The 22,519-nt window shown below is 54.3% G+C and overlaps 1 protein-coding gene across 5 annotated transcripts in view; it reads left to right on the forward strand.

Moving 5' to 3' along the window:
- MROH1 (maestro heat like repeat family member 1) overlaps positions 1 to 22,519 on the forward strand; it is a 67,374-nt gene that overhangs the window by 7,091 nt on the left and 37,764 nt on the right. For 4 of the 5 annotated variants that reach the window (XM_082432950.1, XM_082432949.1, XM_082432951.1 and 1 more), the window contains exons 2-10: positions 4,461 to 4,563; positions 6,031 to 6,108; positions 7,058 to 7,203; positions 13,199 to 13,330; positions 13,736 to 13,898; positions 14,137 to 14,235; positions 18,918 to 19,069; positions 19,458 to 19,598; positions 19,844 to 19,936. In XM_082432950.1, the coding sequence (XP_082289076.1) occupies positions 6,087 to 6,108; positions 7,058 to 7,203; positions 13,199 to 13,330; positions 13,736 to 13,898; positions 14,137 to 14,235; positions 18,918 to 19,069; positions 19,458 to 19,598; positions 19,844 to 19,936 (948 nt within the window). In that variant the 5' untranslated portion in view covers positions 4,461 to 4,563; positions 6,031 to 6,086. The remainder of the gene's footprint in view (positions 1 to 4,460; positions 4,564 to 6,030; positions 6,109 to 7,057; positions 7,204 to 13,198; positions 13,331 to 13,735; positions 13,899 to 14,136; positions 14,236 to 18,917; positions 19,070 to 19,457; positions 19,599 to 19,843; positions 19,937 to 22,519) is intronic. The other variant, XM_082432953.1, reaches the window with a different exon arrangement.

The raw sequence follows: 22,519 nt of genomic DNA on the forward strand, positions 1-22,519 counted from the left end.
AGAATATATTCTTACTATCCTTTTAATATCTATAGAATCTGTAGTGATGTCACTGTTCTCATTCTTAAGATTGGTAATTTGTGTTTTCTCTCTTTTTCCTGATCAGTCAGGCTGGAGGTTATCAAATTTATTGATCTTCTCAAATAACTAGCCTTTGGTACTTTGATTTTTTTTCTATTCTCTGTTTTTATTTCTTTGATTTATATACTGATACTTATTATTTCCTTTTGCTTCTTTTGAGTGTCTAGTTTCTCAAGGTGGAATTTTTTTTTAAAATAAATTTATTTATTTATTTGGCTGTGTTGTGTCTTCGTTGCTGCACGTGGGTTTTCTCTAGTTGCGGTGAGCGGGGGCTACTCTTCATTGCTACACACAGGCTTCTCATTGCAGTGGCTTCTCTTGTTGTGGAGCACAGGGTCTAGGCACACGGGCTTCAGTAGTTGCAGCACTACTCGCTGGCTCTAGAGCGCAGGCTCAGTAGTTGTGGCACACGGGCTTAGTTGCTCCATGGCATGTGGGATCTTCCCGGACCAGGGCTCGAACTCGTGTCCCCTGCATTGGCAGGCAGATTCTCAACCACTTCGCCACCAGGGGAGTCCCTTAAGGTGGAATTTGATGTTGTTGACCTTAAAACTAAAACAGCCAGTTATTTCACCAGCAAAATATGTTTATTTGGGAATAACAGAGAATTGCAACCATGCTATAGCAAAAACTATAGGCTAGTCCAGCAAACAAAGGAGAGGAAGTTACTTTACGGAGAAAAAGGAGGAATTTGGGAGGGGCTGCTCTGAAGGAAAGTCCCCAGGAGGGAAGGGAGAGTTCAGGATGGTGATGGCTTTCCACTGCCTGAGCAGAGAGGGTTCCCATCTGCTGGGGTTGTTGCTGGGCAAGGAGAGATCTTCCTTCCTCTTGCTGGGGTCCTAAAGTAGAGACATCTTCCTGCTGGGAATGCAAGTCATGACTCTTCCTGTTGGGTCTGTGATTCACCTGGAGTGGTAGTGCACAGGAGCTCCCACTCTGGCCTCCGCACTCCCTGCTAAATGAGGTTTCTTTTATTCAAAATCACAAAGTCATTCTTCTTTTCTAATACAGACATTTAGTGCTATACATTTCCCACAAATTTTGATGTCTTCATTTTCATTCACTTCAAAATGCTTTCTAATTTCATTTTTGATTTCTTTTTTGACTCATGCATTATTTTGAAGCATATTAAGTAGTTTCTAAATACTTGGGGATTTCTCAGATAGCTTTCTCTTATTGATTTCAAATTTAACTCCATGTGGTCAGAGAACGTACCTCGTATGACTCGAATTCTTTTAGGTTTATTGAGACTTGTTTTATTGCTCAGAATATGGTCAGTCTTGGTAAATGTTTCATGTGATTTTGGAAAAAATACATATTCTACTGTTAATGAATAGAGTGTTCTATAAATACTACTTAAGTTGGTTGACGGTATTGTTCAGGTCTTCTGTATCTTTAGCGATTTTCTGTACACTTGTTCTAACAATTACAGATAGAGGGGTGCTGAATTTCTACTATATTTTGGGTTTGTCTATTTCTCCTTGCATTTTTATTAGGTTTGATTTTGTGTATTTTGAAGCTCTGTTATTAGGTGCATAAATGTTGAGAACTGTTATGTCTCTGTAACCCACTTTGTCTAATATTAATACAGTCACTCCAGCGTTTTTATGACTAGTTGTCAGACTTGTTTTTCTTTTCCCGTTCTTTTACTTTAGCCTCTTTGTGTTAACATATTCAGTGTTTCCTGTGGTTTCTTGAATATATGAAATGCAATTATAATCTAAATGTCCTTAACTACTAATTCTTTCCTCTGCATCATTTCTGGGTCAGTGTCTATTGATTGATTCATCCTCATTATGGGTTGAGTTTTCTTGCCTGTTTGTGTGCCTGGTAATTTTTTTTTTTAAATAAATTTATTTATTTATTTACTTTTGGCTGTGTTGGGTCTTCGTTGCTGCGCACAGGCTTTCTCTAGTTGGAGCGAGTGGGGGCTACTCTTCGTTGCGGTGCATGGGCTTCTCATTGCGGTGGCTTCTCTTGTTGCGGAGCACAGGCTCTAGGCGTGCAGGCTTTGGTAGTTGTGGCATGCAGGCTCAGTAGTTGTGGCACACCAGCTTAGCTGCTCTGCGGCATGTGGGATCTTCCCGGACCAGGGATCGAACCCGTGTCCCCTGCATTGGCAGGCAGATTCTTAACCACTGCAGGGAAGTCCAGGGAAGTCCCTGCCTGGTAATTTTTGATTGGATGAAAGACATTGTAATTTTACTTTGTTAGTGCTAGATGTTTTTGTGTTCCTATTATTATTCTCAAGCTTTGTGCTGGGTTGTGGCTAAGTTATTTGGGAACAGTTTGATCCTTTCAGGTCTTGCTTTTAGCTTTGTTAGGTGAAACCAGAATGGCATTTAGCGTCGGGCTAATTTTACTTTTTTCTTTTCTTTGTCTTTTTTTGGCTGCATGGCACAGCTTACGGGATCTCACTTCCCCGACCAGGGATTGAACCCGGGCCATGTCAGTGAAAGCCTGGAATCCTAACCACTAGGCCATCAAGGAACTCCCTAATTTTACTTCTTTACTGAGCTGAAATCTTTTTTAGTGCCCTTCCCAGAACCCTGTGAGTTGTGATGTTTCCCCTGATTGCTGGGAGCAGGCCCATTCCTGCCTCATTGTGAGCTCCGGGGATTATTTGCTGCTAATCCTTTTGGGTGGCTCTTTTCCAGGCCTTGCGTAATTTCTTCTTCCTTTTTTTTTTCCCCCCAATAAATTTATTTATTTATTTTTGGCTGCATTGGGTCTTCGTTGCTGCGCGCAGCTTTCTCTAGTTGAGGCGAGCGGGGGCTACTCTTCGTTGCAGTGCACGGGCTTCTCATTGTGGTGGCTTCTCTTGTTGCAGAGCTCGGGCTCTAGGCACGTGGGCTTCAGTAGTTGTGGCACGCGGGCTCAGTAGTTGTGGCTCGTGGGCTCTAGAGCACAGGCTCAGTAGTTGTGGTGCACGGGCTTAGTTGCTCCACGGCATGTGGGATCTTCCCGGACCAGGGCTCGAACCCGTGTGCCCTGCATTGGCAGGCGGATTCTTAACCACTGCGCCACCAGGGAAGCCCCCGTAATTTCTTCTTAAACATGGTGCTTGTATTGGTTTTCTATTGCTGTTGTAACAAATTACCACAAACTTAGTGGCTTAAACAACACATATTCATTATCTTAAAGTTCTTAAGGTCAGAAGGCTGACATGGATCTCATGAGGCTAAAATTCGGTTGCTGGGGCTGTGCTCCTTTCTGGGGACTCTGGGGAGGATCTGTTTCCTGCTGTTTCAGATTGTTGGCAGAATTTGGTTCTTTATGGCTGTAGGACCAAAGGCCGTGTCTTCTTGCTGACTGTAAGCTGAGGGTTGTTCCCAGCGTCTATAGGTGCCCACATTCGTTGGCTCAGAGCCTCCTTCCTCCATCTTCAAAGCCAGCCATGGTGGGTTTTCTTCCCATGCTTTGATTTTCTCCCCCTTTTTCCATCTCATCTGTCTGACACAGCTGGGAAAGGTTCTCTGCTTTTAAGAACTTAGGCTGGTCTCACCCACATAATCCAGGGTAATTTCTCCACCTCAAGGTCTGTACCCTTAATCCCATCTGCTAAGTCCCTTTGCCAGATAAGGTAACATATTTACATTCTGGGGATGAGGGCATGGGCATCTTTGGGGACATTATTCTGTTGCCCCTGTGCTGGCCAGTAAGTCAACTGAGTGACCAGGAGACCCTCTGCAGGTCGCTGGACTTCTCTCTAGTACTAGACCTGCAAACTCCAGCAAGACTCAGGCCTCTCAAGATGCTCCCCGTCCTAACTCTGGGCCTTCCTGAGTGTCCTCAGCTGGATGTGCCCTATAGGTGATGAGCTGGAGTGACTCAGGGTTCCCTGCCCTTCGTTTCCTGTTGCCCAACAGCCTGAGAACTATGGCTTCATGTGTTTTGTTCAGTTTCTTAGTTGTTTTGGTTGAGATGGCAAACTGGTCCATCCCTCCCAGGTGGGCTGGGGGCTGACGTCTCTTATGCTTGTTTGCGTTTGCTGCTGCTTGAGTCGAGTGAGCACATCTGTCTGCACTTGTGTGAAGGATGTTCCAGCTGGAGCTGGTTAGCCCCTTTTCTCTGAGGCGTGGACATAGCTGTAGCTTTCCACAGGGCAAAGCCTCTGCCCCAGGAACTGGCTGCTTGCCTTGTAAACTCAGACCGGCTCTGGGAACTCAGGATGTGGGGTCCATGTGCAGGGGTGCCTGCCTCTGAGAAGTGTCCTGTGGGCTTTCTGAAGCCCGTGGCCAGTGCACCTCATACCTGCCTGCCAGCTGTGGCGCTTTCCGCCTTTCAGCTTTTCGGGGTGTGGGGTTTCTCTGCCACCTTCTTGCTCTGCTGCCAATGGAATATGTGTTTTTATTTCTTGTTTTCCTTGTTATTTTCAGATACTTTCCAGGAAGAAAGGGGAAACACCTTGCTGATGCCACCGTCTTCAAACCAGTCCTCTCCATCTGCTTTCTGTCTGCCTGGGATTCCTGGAAGCTTCTGGTCTGCTAATTTTATCTTTTCTTGTTTTCTAGTGCTCTTGTGGGTTTGTTCTTTTAAAACATGCATCTTTTCTGTCATTTCACTGAGGTTTTGGTGGGATGGGTGAATGCTTAGGACCAGTGTGCCTTCTTGATCTAGAATTCTCACTTATTTTTTTTAAATTAATTAATTAATTAATTAATTTTTGGTTGCGTTGGGTCTTCGTTGCTGTGCACGGGATTTCTCTAGTTGCAGAGAGCAGGGGCTACTCTTCATTGTAGTGCATGGGCTTCTCATTGCAGTGGCTTCTCTCCTTGCGGAGCACGGGCTCTAGGCGCACAGGCTAAGTAGTTGCAGCATGCAGGCTCAGTAATTGTGGCTCATGGGCTCTAGAGCGCAGGCTCAATAGTTGTGGCACACGGGCTTAGTTGCTCTGCGGCATGTGGGATCTTCCCAGACCAGGGATCGAACCTGTGTCCCCTGCATTGGCAGGCAGATTCTTAACCACTGCGCCACCAGAGAAGCCCTAGAATTCTCACTCATTTTTAATTCCACCCCGTAACCCCGTCCCCGCATTAGGTGACTTCTCACTGCCCCCTTCCCGTGTGGCCACAGCCAAATGAGCATATCCTCCCTGCTCGGGAGCAGGTCAAGGCATCTCTCCTTTGCTACCTCCACCTTCACCCTTTTCTGGATGGGTGGTGACTGGGGAATGAAGGGTGGTGACCAGCAAGTCGAGGACACTAGTGTGAGAAAGCACCGTACAGGTCCTCGGAGAGTGTGCCATGGGGCAGAGCATGTGACCACGGGGTGAAGTGGGGAGCCGCTCGCGTAGTTCATGGGCTTTATCCTTTGGGTCCACCTGTTGCAAGCGGCGCTTTGAGGCGCGTGCTGTTTGGATCCCGTGTGCTGTTTGGATCCCGTGTGCTGTTTGGATCCCGTGTGCTGTTTGGATCCCATGTGCTGTTTGGATGGTTGGTTTCAGGCGCGAGGGAGCCCACCAGATCCCTGTGCTGCCCGCCCAGTCTCTCAGCCAGCAGGAGGCTCATTTAACACCGTGCTAGGATCTCAGGCGTGGCGAGTCCCGGCCCCGCAGCCACCAAGGCAGTTGCTCTCGGCTCTCGGGGAGGGTGTGCCTGCTCCGCACAGACCGCCAGCGACACCAGGCCTGACGCGCACCACGGGGTGAAGGGAGATGCTGTAGCTGGAGGTGGTCACACGCTTGCCCGGGCCACCGTGGGCCAATCAGGACGAGCCCTGGCGGGCCGGCCATGCGTCGGCGGGGCTGACAGCTGCTGGGGTGGAGGAGAGCCGGTGACCATTGAGGGGACGGTGCCTCCTGTCCTCCGCACGCCTTTCAGCCAAACTGTGGCAGAGACAGTTCCCCCAGGACGAAATTGTTTAAATCTTGTGTTTTACACAAGCACAGTAACTGCTCGTAAACTGAGGAGGCTTGTGACTTAAATGCTGCACGTCTGGTTGCTCCAGGTTTGAAGAGAGCTGTCCCTGTGCACACCGGGCGAGAGGAAGGCACGGCCGCAGCAATGAGCGAGGCATACGTGAAGAGTGAGTGTGTGGGGCTCCTGGCAGGCCTCCGTGTCATGCCTGCCGGTTTCTGAGTTTGGGACACAGAGGAGCCCGTGGCATTGAGTAAACGTGCTTGGAAGGAATGACGCTTGCACGAACACACTTTCTCTTAAGTTTTCATTAAAAAAAAAAAAAGAAAACAAAGCTCTTGTCTCTGCAGATGCTGACGCAGAGGTCCAGATTTGGCCACAGGCTCAGTCTGGTGTGGGGGACGGCGTTTGCCTGGCACAGAGGGCTTCGTGCTCCCTGTGGGAGGGTCCCTGTGGGAGGGTCCCTGTGCCTTCGTCCCTTCCTACAAAAGCCCCAGGGCCAGCATCCGCTCTGGCTGGCTACTCTGCCTGCCGCCAGGGCCGGCTGTTTGCTGATGGCATGGCCCAGGGCGGGGCAGAGGCTGGGAATGGTGTTCCTGCCCCACAGGTTCCATCCCCGGGGTGAGGGTCTGCGAACCGCTGGCAGGCACACGGAGCTCTCGGGGCACTGAGGATGGGGGTCCTGTCCGTGGGGTGGAGGCCTGGATCTGAGTGTGGGGAGGTGCCAGGGTGAGGAGTCAGCGAGAGCAGCTGGTGGGACTGGGGTGCCGCCCGGCAAGCACAGGGCACAGTGTGGGCCAGAGGGCCGCCTGGGGCAGCTTCCGAAGGGGCCCTGAGCCTGCACCGCCTGCCTTTTATAGGAGCTCGGATCCAGCGGGGCCGGAGACGTGGAGCAGACACGGCCTGGGCTGGAAGGTCGAGGTACAGGTGGCCGGAGTGACCTCAGAGCAGGCGGCCAGTGGGTCCCAGAGATCCCGGCCAGCGCAGTGGAGGCTGCAGAGCGGCCAGGCCGGTGCGGCGGTCTCCTCCAGCTCCGGGGCCGAGTCCTCAGAGGCTGAGCGCAGCGGCGGTGGGGTCGGGGCCGGGCCTGACCACGCCACTGGGCTTTGTCACGGCAGGGCTGTTCGCCATTCTGCTGGACGCTGTCACCGACAAGGACCCTCAGGTGCAGGAGCAGGTGTGTGGCGCCCTGTGTGCCCTCGGAGAGTCGCAGCCTGTGGAGGCTCTCCGCGCCTGCGAGGAGCATCTGCGGCTGCACGAGAAGGTATTGCTGCTCCTGCGGGGCGGGGCCTGCGGGATGGGGCGGGGTCTGCGGGGGCCGGGCTTCGGGTTGGGGCCTGAGGGAAGGGGCCTGTGGGGCGGGGTCTGTGCCAGGGATCTGCCGGCTGGCCGGCTGGGTCCGGAGTGCCGAGCTGTGCTGCTGTGGGTAGAAAATCATACCTGCAAGTCCGACCCTCTTTGCCTCGTGGCCTGTGGGTTGATCCTGTCGTGGAGGGACGGGGTGGTAAGCACTGCAGCGTCCAGCCGCTCACTCGCAGGCCCGGTGCCGCCGTCCCCTTTCGCTGACCCGCTGGAGGCTGGACAGCCGTCCTCGCCAACGAGAGAGGGCAGCTCGCGTCCACCGCGGTAACGGGAACACGTGGACGGGCCTTGGAGAGGGGCTGTGGCTGGGTGGGCGTGCCGACTGGACTCTGCAGAGATGGCTCAAGGCCCGCCGACTACAACAGAAGGGGCTCTGCCAGCTCCCCCTCTCCTGGGTCTCGGCTGCACGGTTCTGTGACGCTCTCGGCTCCCTGCGGTGGGAAGTCATTTCAGTTTCCCCCAGTGCGTGTTTTAGGCTCATTCCTGGGAGTTAGACTTTCGGTCTCAAAAGACCATTTTTCTTTTTGTTTTTGACATTCGATCAGTAAAAGAGGACCCCTACACACTATGAGTTCTTTCTCTCTCACCTGTCAACTGCCGTTTCCTGGGGGACGTAGCCGAGTCCTGCTCAGTGGCTGCTGAGTGGCTTGTGCTGCGGCTTGATGACCTCTCCTCTCGTGGGGAGGGTCCCCTGCCCCTGCCCCGCTCTCCTAGCTGTCCTGGGCCTTTTACGTGTTCGTGGACTGCTGTTGGGACTGGGGCAGATAGGACGGGAAGGGCGCCCTCACGCTCGGGCATGTGTGTGTCTACCCAGGCTCGTCGGCTCGTGGGGCTTCACGGTGGTGCAGGCTGGGTGTCAGGACCCTTCTCTTCGTGGCTGAAAGGCTCCGTCATCGTGACCTGCTGAATTCAGCGTCTGATTGTTAGACAAAGATTAGGGCTGCCCTGGCTATTTGAGGAAATGGCCAAAGAGTACTAAAGGTGGCTAAAAAGCCTTTGTTATTTTTAACAATTCATAGCAAAATTTAAGTGTGCTTCATACTTGTCATTTTCTAGCTCACTTACGATTTTACCCCTTTTCTAGCCTTTTTAGTTTCTTCAACCAACTTTAAAAACCAACTTCCTTCACAGTGGCCCTTTATAGTAAGCGTGTCTGAAGTTGAAAGCTCTGTCCCTCGCAGTGGAGCCCTTCCTAGTGCCTCTCCACCCCCAGCCACCACCATTGCCTCGTCCACACCGTGCTGCTAGCAGCTTTATGCCACTCACTCGTGTTTCTTCACAATCAGACTTTATTGGGCTGCATCTTAGCATGTACATTTCGAATCCCCATGATTCTCTCTCCAAAAAGATGTGGGATAGCAGAAGAAAGGTGTACAGCACTGTCGAGTCATCGTAGGTCAGTGCAGCATTTTGAGATGCATGCGATACTTTGTAGATATCAGCTTCTAGAGGCTTCAGTGTGCCGGGGGCACTGGGGCATGTTTGCCGCTCCACCAGCTGGTCCTGGTCTGTGTTCCTGGACGGTGGTGGGCCGCACAGTTTTAGACAGATCCAGTCTCCTTCCTGTTGACCAAGTCTCAGCATAGGAAAGGTGAACCCAGGGACAAGCAGGCTCCTTCACAAGGGCTGTCAGGCCAGTGGGCAGGGAAGTGATTTGGGGAAGAGAGGCAAGAATAGTTGTCATAGTCCCCTCTGGCTCCTATGACAAAATGCCACAGACTAGGTGGCTTTTAGACAGCAGACTTGTGTCTCCCCCAGTTCTGGAGGCTGGAGGTCTTAAGATCAACGTGCTGGCAGATCCAGTGCCTGGTGAGCGCTTGCTTCTTGGTTTATAGACGGGTGTTTCCTCCCTTTGTCCTCACCTGGCAGAAGGGATGAGGGAGCTCTCTGGGGTCTCTCTTTTTTTTTTTTATTTTTTAATTTATTTATGGCTGTGTTGGGTCTTCGTTTCTGTGCGAGGGCTTTCTCTAGTTGTGGCAAGCGGGGGCCACTCTTCATCGCGGTGCGCGGGCCTCTCACTATCGCGGCCTCTCTTGTTGCGGAGCACAGGCTCCAGACGCACAGGCTCAGTAATTGCGGCTCACGGGCCCATTTGCTCTGCGGCATGTGGGATCTTCCCAGACCAGGGCACGAACCCGTGTCCCCTGCATTGGCAGGCAGATTCTCAACCACTGCGCCACCAGGGAAGCCCTGGGGTCTCTTTTATAGGGGCACAAATTCCATTCATGAGGGCTCCACCCTCGTGGCCTAATCACATCCCAAAGGCCCTGCCTCCTAACGTCGTCCTGCCCGCAGATAGCCTGGTCATCCAGTTCATCCATTTAGTGGACTCAGTCAGTTCTGGGGGTGGGGGAAGGGCAGCAGGGGTGATGGGCTCATTGGCCACCCACCAACACGTCAGAATGGTTGAGCCGGAAATCTCACACACACCTGCCAAGGGCAGGTATCATCAGCAAGCTGCCCCCCCAACCCCGTTCCGTTCCCAGTGTGCTACCTGGCAGGGGGCTGTGGCTACATCGTTCTGCATGAGGGCCTGGGCGAAAACCCCGCCCTCAGAGGGAGTGCTCCACATCTTCTTTTGCTGTGGTTACTGTTCTGCTCATTGAACTCTCAAGAGCAACATAAAGTGGAAATAAAATCTTGAAAAATAAGCAGCTGTTGCAACTTTGTAGAAATAGAAAAACCCATCCTAAAATTCATAGGGAATCTCAAGGGATCCTGAATAGCCAAAACATTCCTAAAAAAGAAGAACAAAGCTGGAGGACTCACAATTCCTGATTTCAGAATTTACTAGAAAGCTACAATAACCAAGCCAGTGTGGCACTGGCATAGAGACAGACACATAGACCAATGGAGTAGAATAGAGCCTAGCAATAAACTCTCACATATATGGTCAAATGATTTTCAACAGGGGTGCCAAGACAATTGAATGCGGAAAGGATAGTCTTTTCAACAAATGATGCTGGGAAAACTGGATATCCATTTGCAAAAGAATGAAGTTGGACCCCTACCTCACATCATACACAAAAATTAACTCAAGGGGTCAGAGACCTAAACGTAAAACCTAAAACTGTAAAACTCTTAGAAGAAAACATAGGACAGAAGCTCCTGGACATTGGACTTAGCAATGATTTCTTGGATATGACACCAAAGGAACAAGCAACCAGAAGAAAAAATAGACGAATTGGACTTCATGAAAATTTTAATAATTTGTACATCAAAAGACACTATCCACAGAGTAAAAAGGCAACCCACAGCATGGGAGAAAATGTTTGCAAATCATATATCCAATAAGGAATTAATATCTAGGATATATAGAGAACTCTGAAAACTGAACAACAAAATACCAAACTACTCAATTCAAAAATGGGCAAAGGACTTGAATAGACATTTCTCCAAAAAAGATATACAAATGGCCAATAAGAACATGAAAAGATGGTCAGCATCACTAATCATTAGGGAAATGCAAGTCAAAACTACAGTGAAATACCACCTCACATCCATCACAATGGATACTATCAAAAAAGAAAACAAGTGTTGGTGAAAATGTGCAGAAACTGGAAACCTTGTGCAGTGGTGGTGGGAGTGTTAAATGGTGCAGTGGCTATGGAAAACATTATGGAGGTTCCTCAAAAAATAAAAATAGAATTATCATATGACCCAGCAGTTCCACTTCTGAGTATATACCCAAAAGATTGAAAGCAGAGTCTCAAAGAGATATTTGCACACCTTTGTTCATAGCAGCATTAATCACATTAGTCAAAAGGTGGAGGCAACCCAAGTGCCCATCAGTGGATGATGGATAAGCCAGATGTGGTCCATCCACACAACGGAATATTCAGCCTTATAAAGGAAGTGAATTCTGGAAATTCCTTGGCGGTCCTGTGGTTAGGACTCAGCCCTGTCACTGCCAAGCGCCCAGGTTCAATCCCTGGTCGGGGAACTAAGATCCCACAGGCCGTGGTGCTGCCAAAAAAAAAAAAAAGGGAATTCTGACACATGCTACAACATGGATGAACCTCTTTTTTTTTTTTTTAAATATTTTGATCTAAGGATACATAGGACTTTCAAAAAATAAATTTGTTTTATTTTATTTATTGTTTTTGGCTGTGTTGGGTCTTTGTTGCTGTGTGCAGGCTTTCTCTAGTTGTGGCGAGTGGGGGCTACTCTTTGTTGTGGTGTGCGGGCTTCTCATTGCGGTGGCTTCTCTTGTTGCGGAGCATGGGCTCTAGGCACGCGGGCTTCAGTAGTTGTGGCTCGTGGGCTCTAGAGCACAGGCTCAGTAGTTATGGCGCACGGGCTTAGGTGCTCCGCGGCATGTGGGATCTTCCCGGACCAGGGCTTGAACCCGTGTCCCCTGCATTGGCAGGCAGATTCCCAACCACTGCGCCACCAGGGAAGCCCCTGGATGAACCTCCTTGAGGACATTTTGCTCAGTGAAATAAGCCAGTCACAAAAGGACAAATACTGTATACTTCTACTTATATGAAGTGTCTAGAATAGTCAAATTCAGATACAGAAAGTAGAAAGGTGGGTGGCAGGGGCTGGGGGGATGGGAATGGAGAGTTAGGGTTTAATGGGGACAGGGTTTCAGTTTTATAAGATGGAAAGAGCTATGGGGAGGGATGGTGCTGACGGCCACACCACCAGCTGAATGTATTTAATACCACTGCACTGCATGCTTGAGAATGGTTAAGATGGTAAACTTTGTTATGTGTATTTTAACACAATTTAAAAAAGCGAAAAACAGAACAAAACAAACCAGTAGGGCTTCCCTGGTGGCACAGTGGTTGAGAATCCGCCTGCCAATGCAGGGGACACAGGTTCGAGCCCTGGTCCGGGAAGATCCCACATGCCGTGGAGCAACTAAGCCCGTGCGCCACAACTACTGAGCCTGCGCTCTAGAGCCCGCGAGCCACAACTACTGAAGCCCGCGCGCCTAGAGCCCGTGCTCTGCAACAAGAGAAGCCACCGCAATGAGAAGCCCATGCACCGCAACAAAGAGGGAGCCCCCGCTCGCCGCAACTAGAGAAAGCCCGCGCACAGCAACGAAGACCCAACGCAGCCAAAGATAAATAAATAAATAAAATTTAAAAACCCAGCAGCTGTGAATGACCCCATCAGTAGGACACTGGTACTTTCCCCAGATATAAGCTGTATGTTTCTACTTGAAATAGAGGGGTTCCTGCCCTCCCCTCTCGCCTGCAGGGCTGAGTGACCGGGTAGTGTGGGCCACCCCCGTGAGGGCTGCCAGCGGCCTCTGCAGGAGGGAGCGTGGTGGGGACGTCGTTGGCGGGGGGCTCTCGCCCGAGGGTCACGAGCGCCTTTTCTCAGGCCCGAGCAGCTCTGCAGAGTGCAGCCAGCCTGAGTCGTACCCTTTCTTGCCCTCTTTCCTCCCGTCACGTGGCCTGGGCACTCCAGCTGCACTGAGGTTGTGCCCCCTGGTCTGCACCCCCTGTCTGGATGCTCCATTCGCGGGGTGAGGGGGGAGGGTCCTCAGGGAGCAGCGGGTCTTGGTCTTTCCTGGCTCCCTGAGTATTTCCTGCCCTCACCGCCGGTCTCCGTGATGCCCGGGACTCCGGCAGGATGAAGCCCTTCCCTTGGCTGGGCTCTGCTCATGTCGCGGGGTTTTCTGTCATCACCGTGACATGCCCTCCACCTGTCACAGCCTCCGCTGTGGTCTGCGTGTCCTCACTGAAGGCGAGGACGACGCGTGCTGGACGGGGGCGCTGCAGGGAGGTGGCTGAGGAGGGGGCTGCGCCAGGACATACGGAGAGCTCCCCAGGAGGCGGGCCACCCAGAGCGATGCTGTCAGGAGCCCGGGGCTTTCTCAAGCTCAGGGAGGAGCCGTGAGGGACAAGCAAGTCCTGGTCCTCCCTCCATGGTTCTCTCCTCAGCTGGCGCCTCCGTACCGGACGATGATCCTGAGGGTCATGGAGACGGTCGTGAGCTGTCACGTCGGCGAGCTGGACGAGGACGTGGCCAGGGCCAGCATCCTCCTGGCCTCCAGCGAGATGACCAGAGTGAAGGTCTGTGGGGCTGACCAGGCCCCGGCTTGGGAGGGAAGCTGCTTTCCGAGGCCTTTCCTCCCAAGTGCCTTTAGGGTGTGGGTTTGTGCCCGGCTGCCTCGGGCTTGGCCCCTGGGTCCTGTGCACTGACTGCCCTCCTGGGGTGGGCAGGGTCACCCCACAATCTCCGATGGAAACTGAAGCAGAGAGCAAACTTCCCTAACCCTCAGGGCAAACGTAGGGGCAGTGGTGCCCGGTGTGTGGGGCGCTGGGCTCAGCAGGGAGCCCTGCTCGCAGCAGCACCACGTCCCGAAGACGGGCAGCCTGTCCCCTGGCGTGACGGAGGGCGGAGTGTCTCGTTTCGCTTCCTGGGCGGTTTCTGCCTCCTCCGGTCTGGGTGCCAGTGAAGATCTTCTGTGGGGGTAGGAGTTGGTCTGTGATTGGCAGCAGGCTGCCAGCAATGTCCTGGTGGCGGTGGGAAAGCGTTTCATCAGCAGCGTGATGGAGGAGATGCTGAGCAAGTTCCAGCCCGGGGTCCTGCCGCACCATTTTGTCGTGCAGACGCTCGCCAACCTCTCAGTTTCCAATGGTAGGTGGCGGCCCGGCCCCCTTCGGCCCGTGCTCTCAGCGGTTGTGAGGACCTCTGAAAGCCCGCCGGCCTCGGTTCCTTGTGTCCCAGCAGCTCCACCGTGAGCCCCAGGCTGTGCAGAAGGAGCTCAAGGCATGTGGCCGGGGTGCCCTCTGCCTCCCCTGGGGCACAGGGCCCGAGGGAAGGACAGGCTGGGTGGGGATGGCAGTGGGGCCCCCGTGACGTACCCCTCTTGCAGTGTTCGGCATGGTGCCCTTCCTGACGTCCATCCTGAACACCATGGTGCCCATGCTGAGTGCAGCCAAGCCCGACTCGATGAGGGTGGCGTTCTGCTGTGGTAAGGGGGGGCCTCTGCGGGCGGGGGAGCCTCTGCGGGCGGGGGGGTCTCTGCGGGCGGGGGGGTCTCTGCTGTGGTAAGGTGGGGCCTCTGCGGGCGGGTGGGCTCTGCGGGCGGGGGGGGCTCTGAGGGCAGGTGGGCCTCTGCGGGGCAGGGGCTGGGCGCAACCTGTCCACTCCTGGACCTTTTGTCTCCAGTGCCCCTTTGTGGGGCTGCGGGTCCTCCAGGCTGCAGGAGGAGGGCGGGACATTTAGAGGAAGGGTGACTGCAGGCGTGGGCTGGGTGGGCACTGCTGCAGGTAGAGACCTGGCCTCTGCCATCTTACTGCTTTTCTCTGCTGCTGGGGACCCCCCTGCCCAGGACTTTACACTGCAGTCCCTGAGCCCTGGACTGCAGTCCCTGAGCCCTGGACGCTTGATGCGGGGCGGGAAGAGACTTACCCAAAGCTGCAGCTGCTTCCCATTTCTCTCCCTGCTCCGTGCTGGGAGAGTGACCATTCCATGGGCATCTTGGGATGGGGTATTCACTCTCTCACCTTCTGTGTGCAGCCCTCTGCGTGCCTGGGCAGGGGAACGGTGCCTCGCGGCGTGACTCTTGATGGGAGGGGAGGGCACTCATGTGGGAGGGAAGCAGAGGGTCCTGAAACACGGGGGCTGAGGGGGCCTGGGCCTCTTCTAGCAGCCACCACGTTGCCCTTGTCCTTCAGCTTCCTGGTGACCCTAGTGTCCCCACCAGTCTCAGGAAGACTGCTGGCTGGTACTGAGGGGAGGGAGAGGGAGCGCCTGGGCCATCTGAGGCCCCCACGAGGACAGGACCCTTTTTAATCCGCAGCCCAGCCTGTTAGCAGGTGCTGGGCTTCCACCCCAGGCTGCCAGCTAGGGAGCATGTGGTGAGGGCGTGGCCACACTGGGCAGGGCTCAGGGTTGGGGTTGGGGTTGGGGGCTGGTAGCTAGAGCATTGGTGTTTGGGGAGGGTTCCTAGGGAAGCTGCGTATCTTGCACACACCTGGGGACTTTCCTAGCCGGGGCCTAGAGCTTTGGGCCCCAGCCCTCGCTGTTCACAGTGGCTTTGGGTTCAGGGTTCCCCTGCTTTCAGGGGGCCCTAGGAGGGGCTCCAGCCCCTGCCAGCCCTCCTCACAGCCCCTGCGTTCCCCATTCTCTCCGTTCCCTGCCACGGTCTCTTTGGTCCCTTCCTCTTGCAGGCTCCTCCCACCTGTGTGTGATTGGCAGGCTGCTTGGGCTGAAGGGCAGAAACCCTCCTTGACCTAGTTTTGGCTGAAAAGGGAATTTGTGACAGGATCCCCGAGCAGCTGGGCCCGGGAATCACAGCTGAGCTGGGAATGCAGGCGCAGGACACAGAAGGGACCGAGGCAGAGCTGAGGGGCTGGGGCTGTACCTCGGGTGCGCTGCAAACGGGGAGAAGACCAGCCTAGGACAGCCTGCGTCCAGGCCGGTGGGGGAACAAGAAGAGCCCGTGTCGGAGCCGAGGGCTTAGATACTGGCCCCGGACAGCTCCTCTGGGAAGTACTGGCCTCACTCCGAGAAGCGCGGGGCCCTGCACAGAGAGCTGACTCGCAGTTCTCAAGAGCTCTGGTCCCTGCCCTTCCCAGGCCAAAGGCCCCTGCAGTTCTCACCTTGTTGGTGTGTCGCGTATGAAGCAAGTGCATGGGCCAAGAGACCTGCCCGCAGGCCGCCCTCCTGCTGAGGTGTGCGCGCCTCACCACAGATAGAACGTTCAGGGTCTGCAGTTGGAGGGAAGAGTGGCCCTGCCTACTGGAGTGGCCTCAGTCGGGCCAGGAGGGTCCACATGAGCCCATTAGTGGCCTGGGTGGGCCACGAGAGGGCTGGGGCCTCCTGTCCTTCCAGACAGCCTCTGGTTCTGGGCAGATGTCTGTGTCCACTGCAGGAAGGCGGCACAAGTGGGCAGCGGCGCTGGGCCAAGAACAGGAGCACGTGCACACTTGAAGGTGCTTGTCCAGTTTGCAGGAGGCTGTGGCCAGGCAGGGGAAGAGTGGGGAGGGAGACCCAGAGACCGTGTTGACATGTCCCAGATAGCAGGGTGCACGGCTGGCCTGGCCACACTGTCCAGCACCAATAGGCGGCCAAAAATCACTGCCCACAAGGAAAGTCTCTGATAGGAAAGGTGGCAGCAGAATAAACAGAAACCGAGACTTGGGGAAAGCAGACAGTTCAGGGAGGAGAAAACAGGCAGGAAAGGAAATCTGGGGTTAATATTCTCAGGGAGTTAAGAGAAGATGCATTCAGGAAACGAGCATGTTGCTATGAAGAAGCTACGTTCGGAGAATAAAATTAAGCTTTTGGGAATTAAAAACATGATGAAAATGGAAGGCAGAAATGGAAGAGAAAGTTGAGGAAATCCTCCAGAAAATAGAGCAAAAATGCAAATATATGGAAAATAAGAGAGAAAGAAAAGAATTAGCAGGCTAGGCCATGAAGCCAGCATTCGAATAAGACACCCTGGAAAGAACGAACAGAGAGAGTGGAGTGGGGGAGTCGTGCAGTAATCCCCGAACCTGCCCTGGAGCAGGAGCTGTTCCTGATGGAGAGGCCCTCCAAGCACCACACCAGGAAGACTTTGCAGGGGGGTGGGGCAGGGATGGTCCAAGGGGAAGCTGAGGAAATAGGTGTCCTTGCCTTCTCCCGTTCAAGGGAGAGCGTCAGAAAGCTCCAGTGGAAGGCACCCTCTGAGAATCAGAACCCTGCCCAGATGCTACTTGAGCAGGAGGGTAAAGACTCTTTTGGAGAAGCAAGGATCAGGAAGGGTGCGGTCCCCCATGGCGGGGGCCAAGGGAGCCCCAGGGTGTGCGGCAAGAGATGTGGAGGTTGCCTTAGTGACTCGTGCCTCGAGAGCCAAGGAGACTCAAACCGCAGGTGGTCGGTTACTCTGGGAAACAAAGCTGCTCATGGAGGGAGTGGGTGGGCTCTGGCAGCGCTGGTCTGGAGGGATGGATGGAAAGGACTGGCCCTGGCCTTGGGGGGAGTAGGTGAGGAACATCGTGGACGCGTTACTTATCGAGAGATAGATCCAAACCCCATGTTTGCTTCTGGAGAAAGGGAAATTGGGCTGGCAGAGGGTGTATGAGAATTGCTCTTTTACCTTATGCCTGTGTGTATACCTGATGAAAAACTCAAACCTAGTAACAGATTCAAGGGTGGGTTTCTACTTCTGGCCATATAGTAGCCTGTTATCCTGAAAGACCTTCCCATGCAAAATACCTAGGATCCCTGATCAGTTTGACCAACAGCCTGACTGAACAGCTCAAGGAGGCAAAAGAGGAGGGGGGACGAAGGGGGCGTGGAGGAGCGGGGGGTTGAGAGAGGAGCTGAGGGTTCTCGGGGCACCGGAAGCCTTGGTTTTAGCAGCCATGTGGCGGGTAGGGGACCAGAGCCCACCTCACCAGACCCTCCAGGGGCCCATCCTCAGTGGAAGGGCTGCCCATGACACAGAAACCTTCCCCCAGGAGGTAGTTTTCTTTCAGAATTTCTTTATGTTCTCTCTTGAGCACGTGTGAACATGCCTGCCCTCCTGTAGATGGAGGGTTAGGGTTAGTCTTTCTGCTGGGCTGCAAAGCCCAAGGTAAGAAATTAGCCTTACAAGTGGGCCAGGTTTGAGGTTGTGAGCTGGGGCAAGTAAAGACCCCCGGGGCAGCTGCTGCAGCCCCTGCCTGGGCGCCGGGCTCTGCCCTCGGGATCCCCGGCCGGGAGCCACCGCCTCTCTGGGCCATTCCGTCCTCATCTCCCCCTCCACTGCCCAGGCCCCGTGGCCAGGTCCTGGCCTCCGACTCTCCTTTGTGGCCCCATCGTCTCCCTTGACCCAGGGTCCAGGCCCTGCTGACCACTTGCAGGTCTGCACCAAAGCGAGTCCCCAGGCTTACCCGTCTGGTGGCCACAGCACAGTCCCTTCCGTGGACACAGTCCCCCAGGCCAGCGCTCCCCACTCTCGGCACCCCGCCACCGTGCCCCCAGGTCTTCTTCCTACACATGTCCTGGGGGGCCCACGCCTGCCCGGCACAGCGGCCCTTGAAAGTGCGTGGCATGCGTCTCTGTGAGGGGAGAGGTGGGCACAGCAGACTGGAGTGGGCCAGGCGTGGTGGCCTGGGGGCATTTTGGGGAAGTTGGTGCCTGTACTGGTTTCCTTGGACCACCTTAACGAAGGACCACAAATTGGGGGGTTAAAACAACAGAAATGTGTTCTCTAAGGCTCAGGAGGCCAGGATTCCGAGAGCAGGGTGTTGGCAGGGCCATGCGCCCTCTGCAGCTCTGGAGAGAAACCTTCCAGGCCCCCTGGCGTCTGGAGGTGCCCGTGCATCCTGGCGCGTTGGCTCGAGGCTGCAGCAGTGCAGCTGTGCCTCCGTTGTCCCCGCGCGTCTGTCTCTCTTCTTGTGAGGACACGGTCCTGTTGTAGTGGCACCCCCCACACTGTGACCTCATCTTGACTCATTGCATCTGCAAAGACCCTATTTCCGAAAAAGGTCACATCCTGAGCTTCTGCGAAGCACACGAGTTGGGGGAGCCTTCACGCCGCACAGCGCTTTGGTCCCGAGCTTGGCCGGGTGCTCGGAGGGTGTCTCGCGGGCGGTGTGGCGTGTTAGAAGGCGCAGGTGTCGCGCAGAGCCTGTGCGGCCATGGGCCGGCCGCCGCTTACCGCTCGGCTCGCCACAGCTCTGCAGCGCTTCAGCGAGAGCACCCTGGAGTACCTGGCCGACCTGGACCAGGCCCCTGACCCCACGGTCAGGAAGGGCGCCCTCGCCACTGACATCTTCAGCGCCTACGACCTCCTCTCCCACCACTGGCTGCAGAGCCGGGAAGCCAAGGTATGCGCGGCCTGTAGGGGCCTGTGCCCTCGCCTGGCTGCCTTTCCTCTCCCACCCCCAGCCTGGAGGTACTGCTCCAGTCACCTGGGCCTCTTCTGCTGTCCTGCGGGTTCTCTGGGGGGGGGGGGGTAGATCTGTCTACACGTGCCCCTCCCTCCCCCCCCCGCAGGTCCTCACAGAGTAGGGCTAGTTTTCTGCGGCCCCAGCGCTGGACCTCTCCCCCTGGGCCCACTCCCTCCGCCCCTTTAGGACCCCCGCTCGTGGTAACCCGGGTCTTCGAGTCCGGCTGTGGGGTCCTTGGTGGAGGGCTCTTTGCACACCTCTGCCCCGGGCTGACGGGCGTTGCCGGCCGTTCTGCACGTGAGCGCCTGTCCCTGTGTCCCCCCAGCTGCGGCTCGCTGTGGTGGAGGCCCTGGGGCCCATGAGCCACCTGCTGCCCAGCGAGAAGCTGGAGGAGCAGCTCCCCAAGCTCCTGCCTGGACTCCTCGGCCTCTACAAGAAGCACGCCGAGACCGGCCACGTGTCCAAGGTGCGTTCAGGAGTTTAGCTGCAGGGGGCGCGGGGTCGGGGTGGGAAGCCCCCGAGGCAGTCAGCCTCAGCGGGGGGCGTGGATGGGAGCCGGGGAGCCAGGCCCACCTGGCCTCGCCGCGCGCCCCCGTCCCGGCCCTCCCCTGCGAGCGCTAGGGCGGAGGGCTGGGAGACTCCCACAGCCAGCAGGGGTGGGGCTGGGACAGGAGGAGGCCCTGACGGCCCCTCTCCTCCCTCCTCGAGCAGAGCCTGGGCCAGATCCTCGAGGCGGCCGCGAGCGTGGGCAGCCGCACGCTGGACGTTCAGCTTGACTCACTCCTGGCTGCCCTGCACGCTCAGGTGGGCTGGGGGCCCAGGGAGGGGTGGGAGCACGCTGGGGAGGTGCCTGCTGAGGGTTAGGGAGCAGGAGGCGGGGCTGAAGTGCAGGCTTCCCTCGGGGCTAGGCCCCCTGTTGTCTGCCCAACGCTGGGGCTCGGGCCGCGTGACACAGGACAGCCCCGGCGTGCGGGGACCGGAGCAGGCAGCCAGCAGGCCAGGGGCAGCTCTGGGGCCATCTGCACTGGCCGTGCGTCCCGAGGACCCGGGCTCAGGTGGAGACCCCCTTCAGGGGTCATGAAGGCTCTGATGGAGAAAGGGCTTCGAGGAGGCTCCTCAGCCGTGCACACCCTGCCCCCCCCAGGTCAGATGAGGAGCGTGGAGGTCACGGGGAGCTCTGGTGGGGACGTTGCGTCCATGGGACTTTCTGAGTGGGAGAGAAGAGGGGCGGAAAACTAGAGAGAGCGTGGGCAGGCGGCTCTTTGAGAAAGACAAGCAGGGAGAGTGGACTTACTTCTTTGCTCCCCCACCCCCTGGGGCATCTCTGGGCCTGCTCCACTCCCACACCTGCTGGGATGCCAACCTGGCCCCCCGGACCCGCTGGCCTGAGCCCTCACCTGCCACACACACGGACGGCTCCCAGCGAGGGCCGGGGGGCTGGCTATGGTAGAGAGATTAAATAGTAATTTTAGTGTGTGAGCAATGGTAATGAACCTGAAAAACTGTATGAAGTGGATAGATTCCTAGAAAAGTCTTAAAAATGTCAAAATTGGCAGAGAAGAAATAGAAAACTTGACTAAACCAAGAAAGAAATGGAAACAACATTCCAAGCCCTTCCTTTCTGAAAGCAAACCCAGGACCCACGTGGTTTGAAGGTTGCGTTCTTCCAAACTTTTGAGGGACAGCTAATTTCCACCCTACACAGGTGGGCTTGGAAATGAGAAAAGGATATCCAGAGCTGCCTGATAGATTCTTTGAGGCTGGTCTTGATTCCAAATCCAAATCAGGACCACACAGAAAAATCTAGGTCTACTACTGTGAGGCTAGATGTGAGGATCGTGTGCTCAGTGAAGGGAGTTGCCCTGAACTGTGCTCCCAGCACTGCACCCTCAGCACCGTATCCTCAGCACCGCACCCTCAGCACTGCACCCTCAGCACTGCGCTCCCAGCACTTCACCCTCAGCACTGCACCCTCAGCACTGCTCTCCCAGCACTGCACTCTCAGCACTGCACCCTCAGCACTGCTCTCCCAGCACTGCACCCTCAGCACTGCACCCTCAGCATTGCTCTCCCAGTACACGAGGGGTGTAGGGCCCAGCCAGGGGGGCTGCACAGCACTGAGGCCTGTCAGCTCACCTCATCATGGAATGAGATTCCTGAAAATATTCTCTGATACCAATCAATGCAGAAAAAGCTTTTGATAAAGTTCAACACCTATTTGTCGTTAAAGCTCTTAGCAACCAGGATCAGAAAGGAACTTCTCTAACTTGATGAAGTTTAAATACCCAAACCCTCCGCATACATCATAGTGAATGGGAGACAGGTACGTTTCCTCTAGTGTCAGGAGCAGGAAGGAGCCCCACTCTCAGTTTTAATGGGGAAAGGAACAGAAATGGGGGGAGCGAGGACAGACCTGTCGTTCCTCTTCTCCCGGCCACCCACCCTCCGTCCCGGTCCCCACTTTGCCTTTCCCGAGTCCCCGAGCTCCTCTTAATACACTCAGCAACGGGTGGGTTGCCACTCGGGTCTCCCCAGCGAGAAGGCACAGGCGTGGGGGGGAGGGTTTGCTCTGTTCTGTTCCCTGCTGTCCCAGCACCGGTCCGTGTTAACTCGTGAGCACTCAGTAGATGTTTGTTTTATGGATGGTTGATTTATTCATCCAGAAATGCACTCATATATGAACTGAATCGGTTCACAAATACTAGAACTAAGTTCAGCAAGGTTGCCAGTTACAAGACCACCCTGTAAAAATCAGGAGCATTCTTCTCCATCAGTAGTGACCAACTAGAAAGTACAAAAAAATGACCATTTACAATAGCAACAGAAACTTATCGTAAGGTATCTGGGAATTCACCTAACGAAGAATGCCTAAGATCTCTATGGAGAAAAAGTTTACAACTCTGAAAAAAGTGAGGAAAAAAATGAGAGATGTAGCACAATATCATTTACTTAATATAAAAGTGATTGCATAAAACTGTAAAAACAAACAATGATTATCTATGGGATGGGGGTGGGGTTTAAACGGGAAATATAAATATATAAAAGCTGAAAAGGCAGAAAAAATGTGATATTTCCTTTTCTTAGAGCTTTCCATTCATGTCTTTTGTTTTTCTATTGGTTTTTAGGGGTTTTTTTTCATATTAATCTGTAGCAGTTATTTATAGTCTCATATCATGTATGTATAAATGTTTGTTTCTACTTTGTCCGTTATCTGTGGCTCTGTTTATGGTATTTTTTGCCATGCAAAATTATTTAGTTTTTACACCATCATTTATCCATCTTTTATGTTACAGTTCAGCTTTTGCTATACTTGGAAAAGGCTTTCGAGTTCTGCAATTAATTTTTAGCTTCTCTCATTTTCCCCTATACTTTTACTGTTTAATCCGT

This window comes from Balaenoptera physalus, assembly GCF_965194825.1.
Source record: "Balaenoptera physalus genome assembly, chromosome: 17".
In the NCBI taxonomy this organism is placed as follows: domain Eukaryota; kingdom Metazoa; phylum Chordata; class Mammalia; order Artiodactyla; family Balaenopteridae; genus Balaenoptera; species Balaenoptera physalus.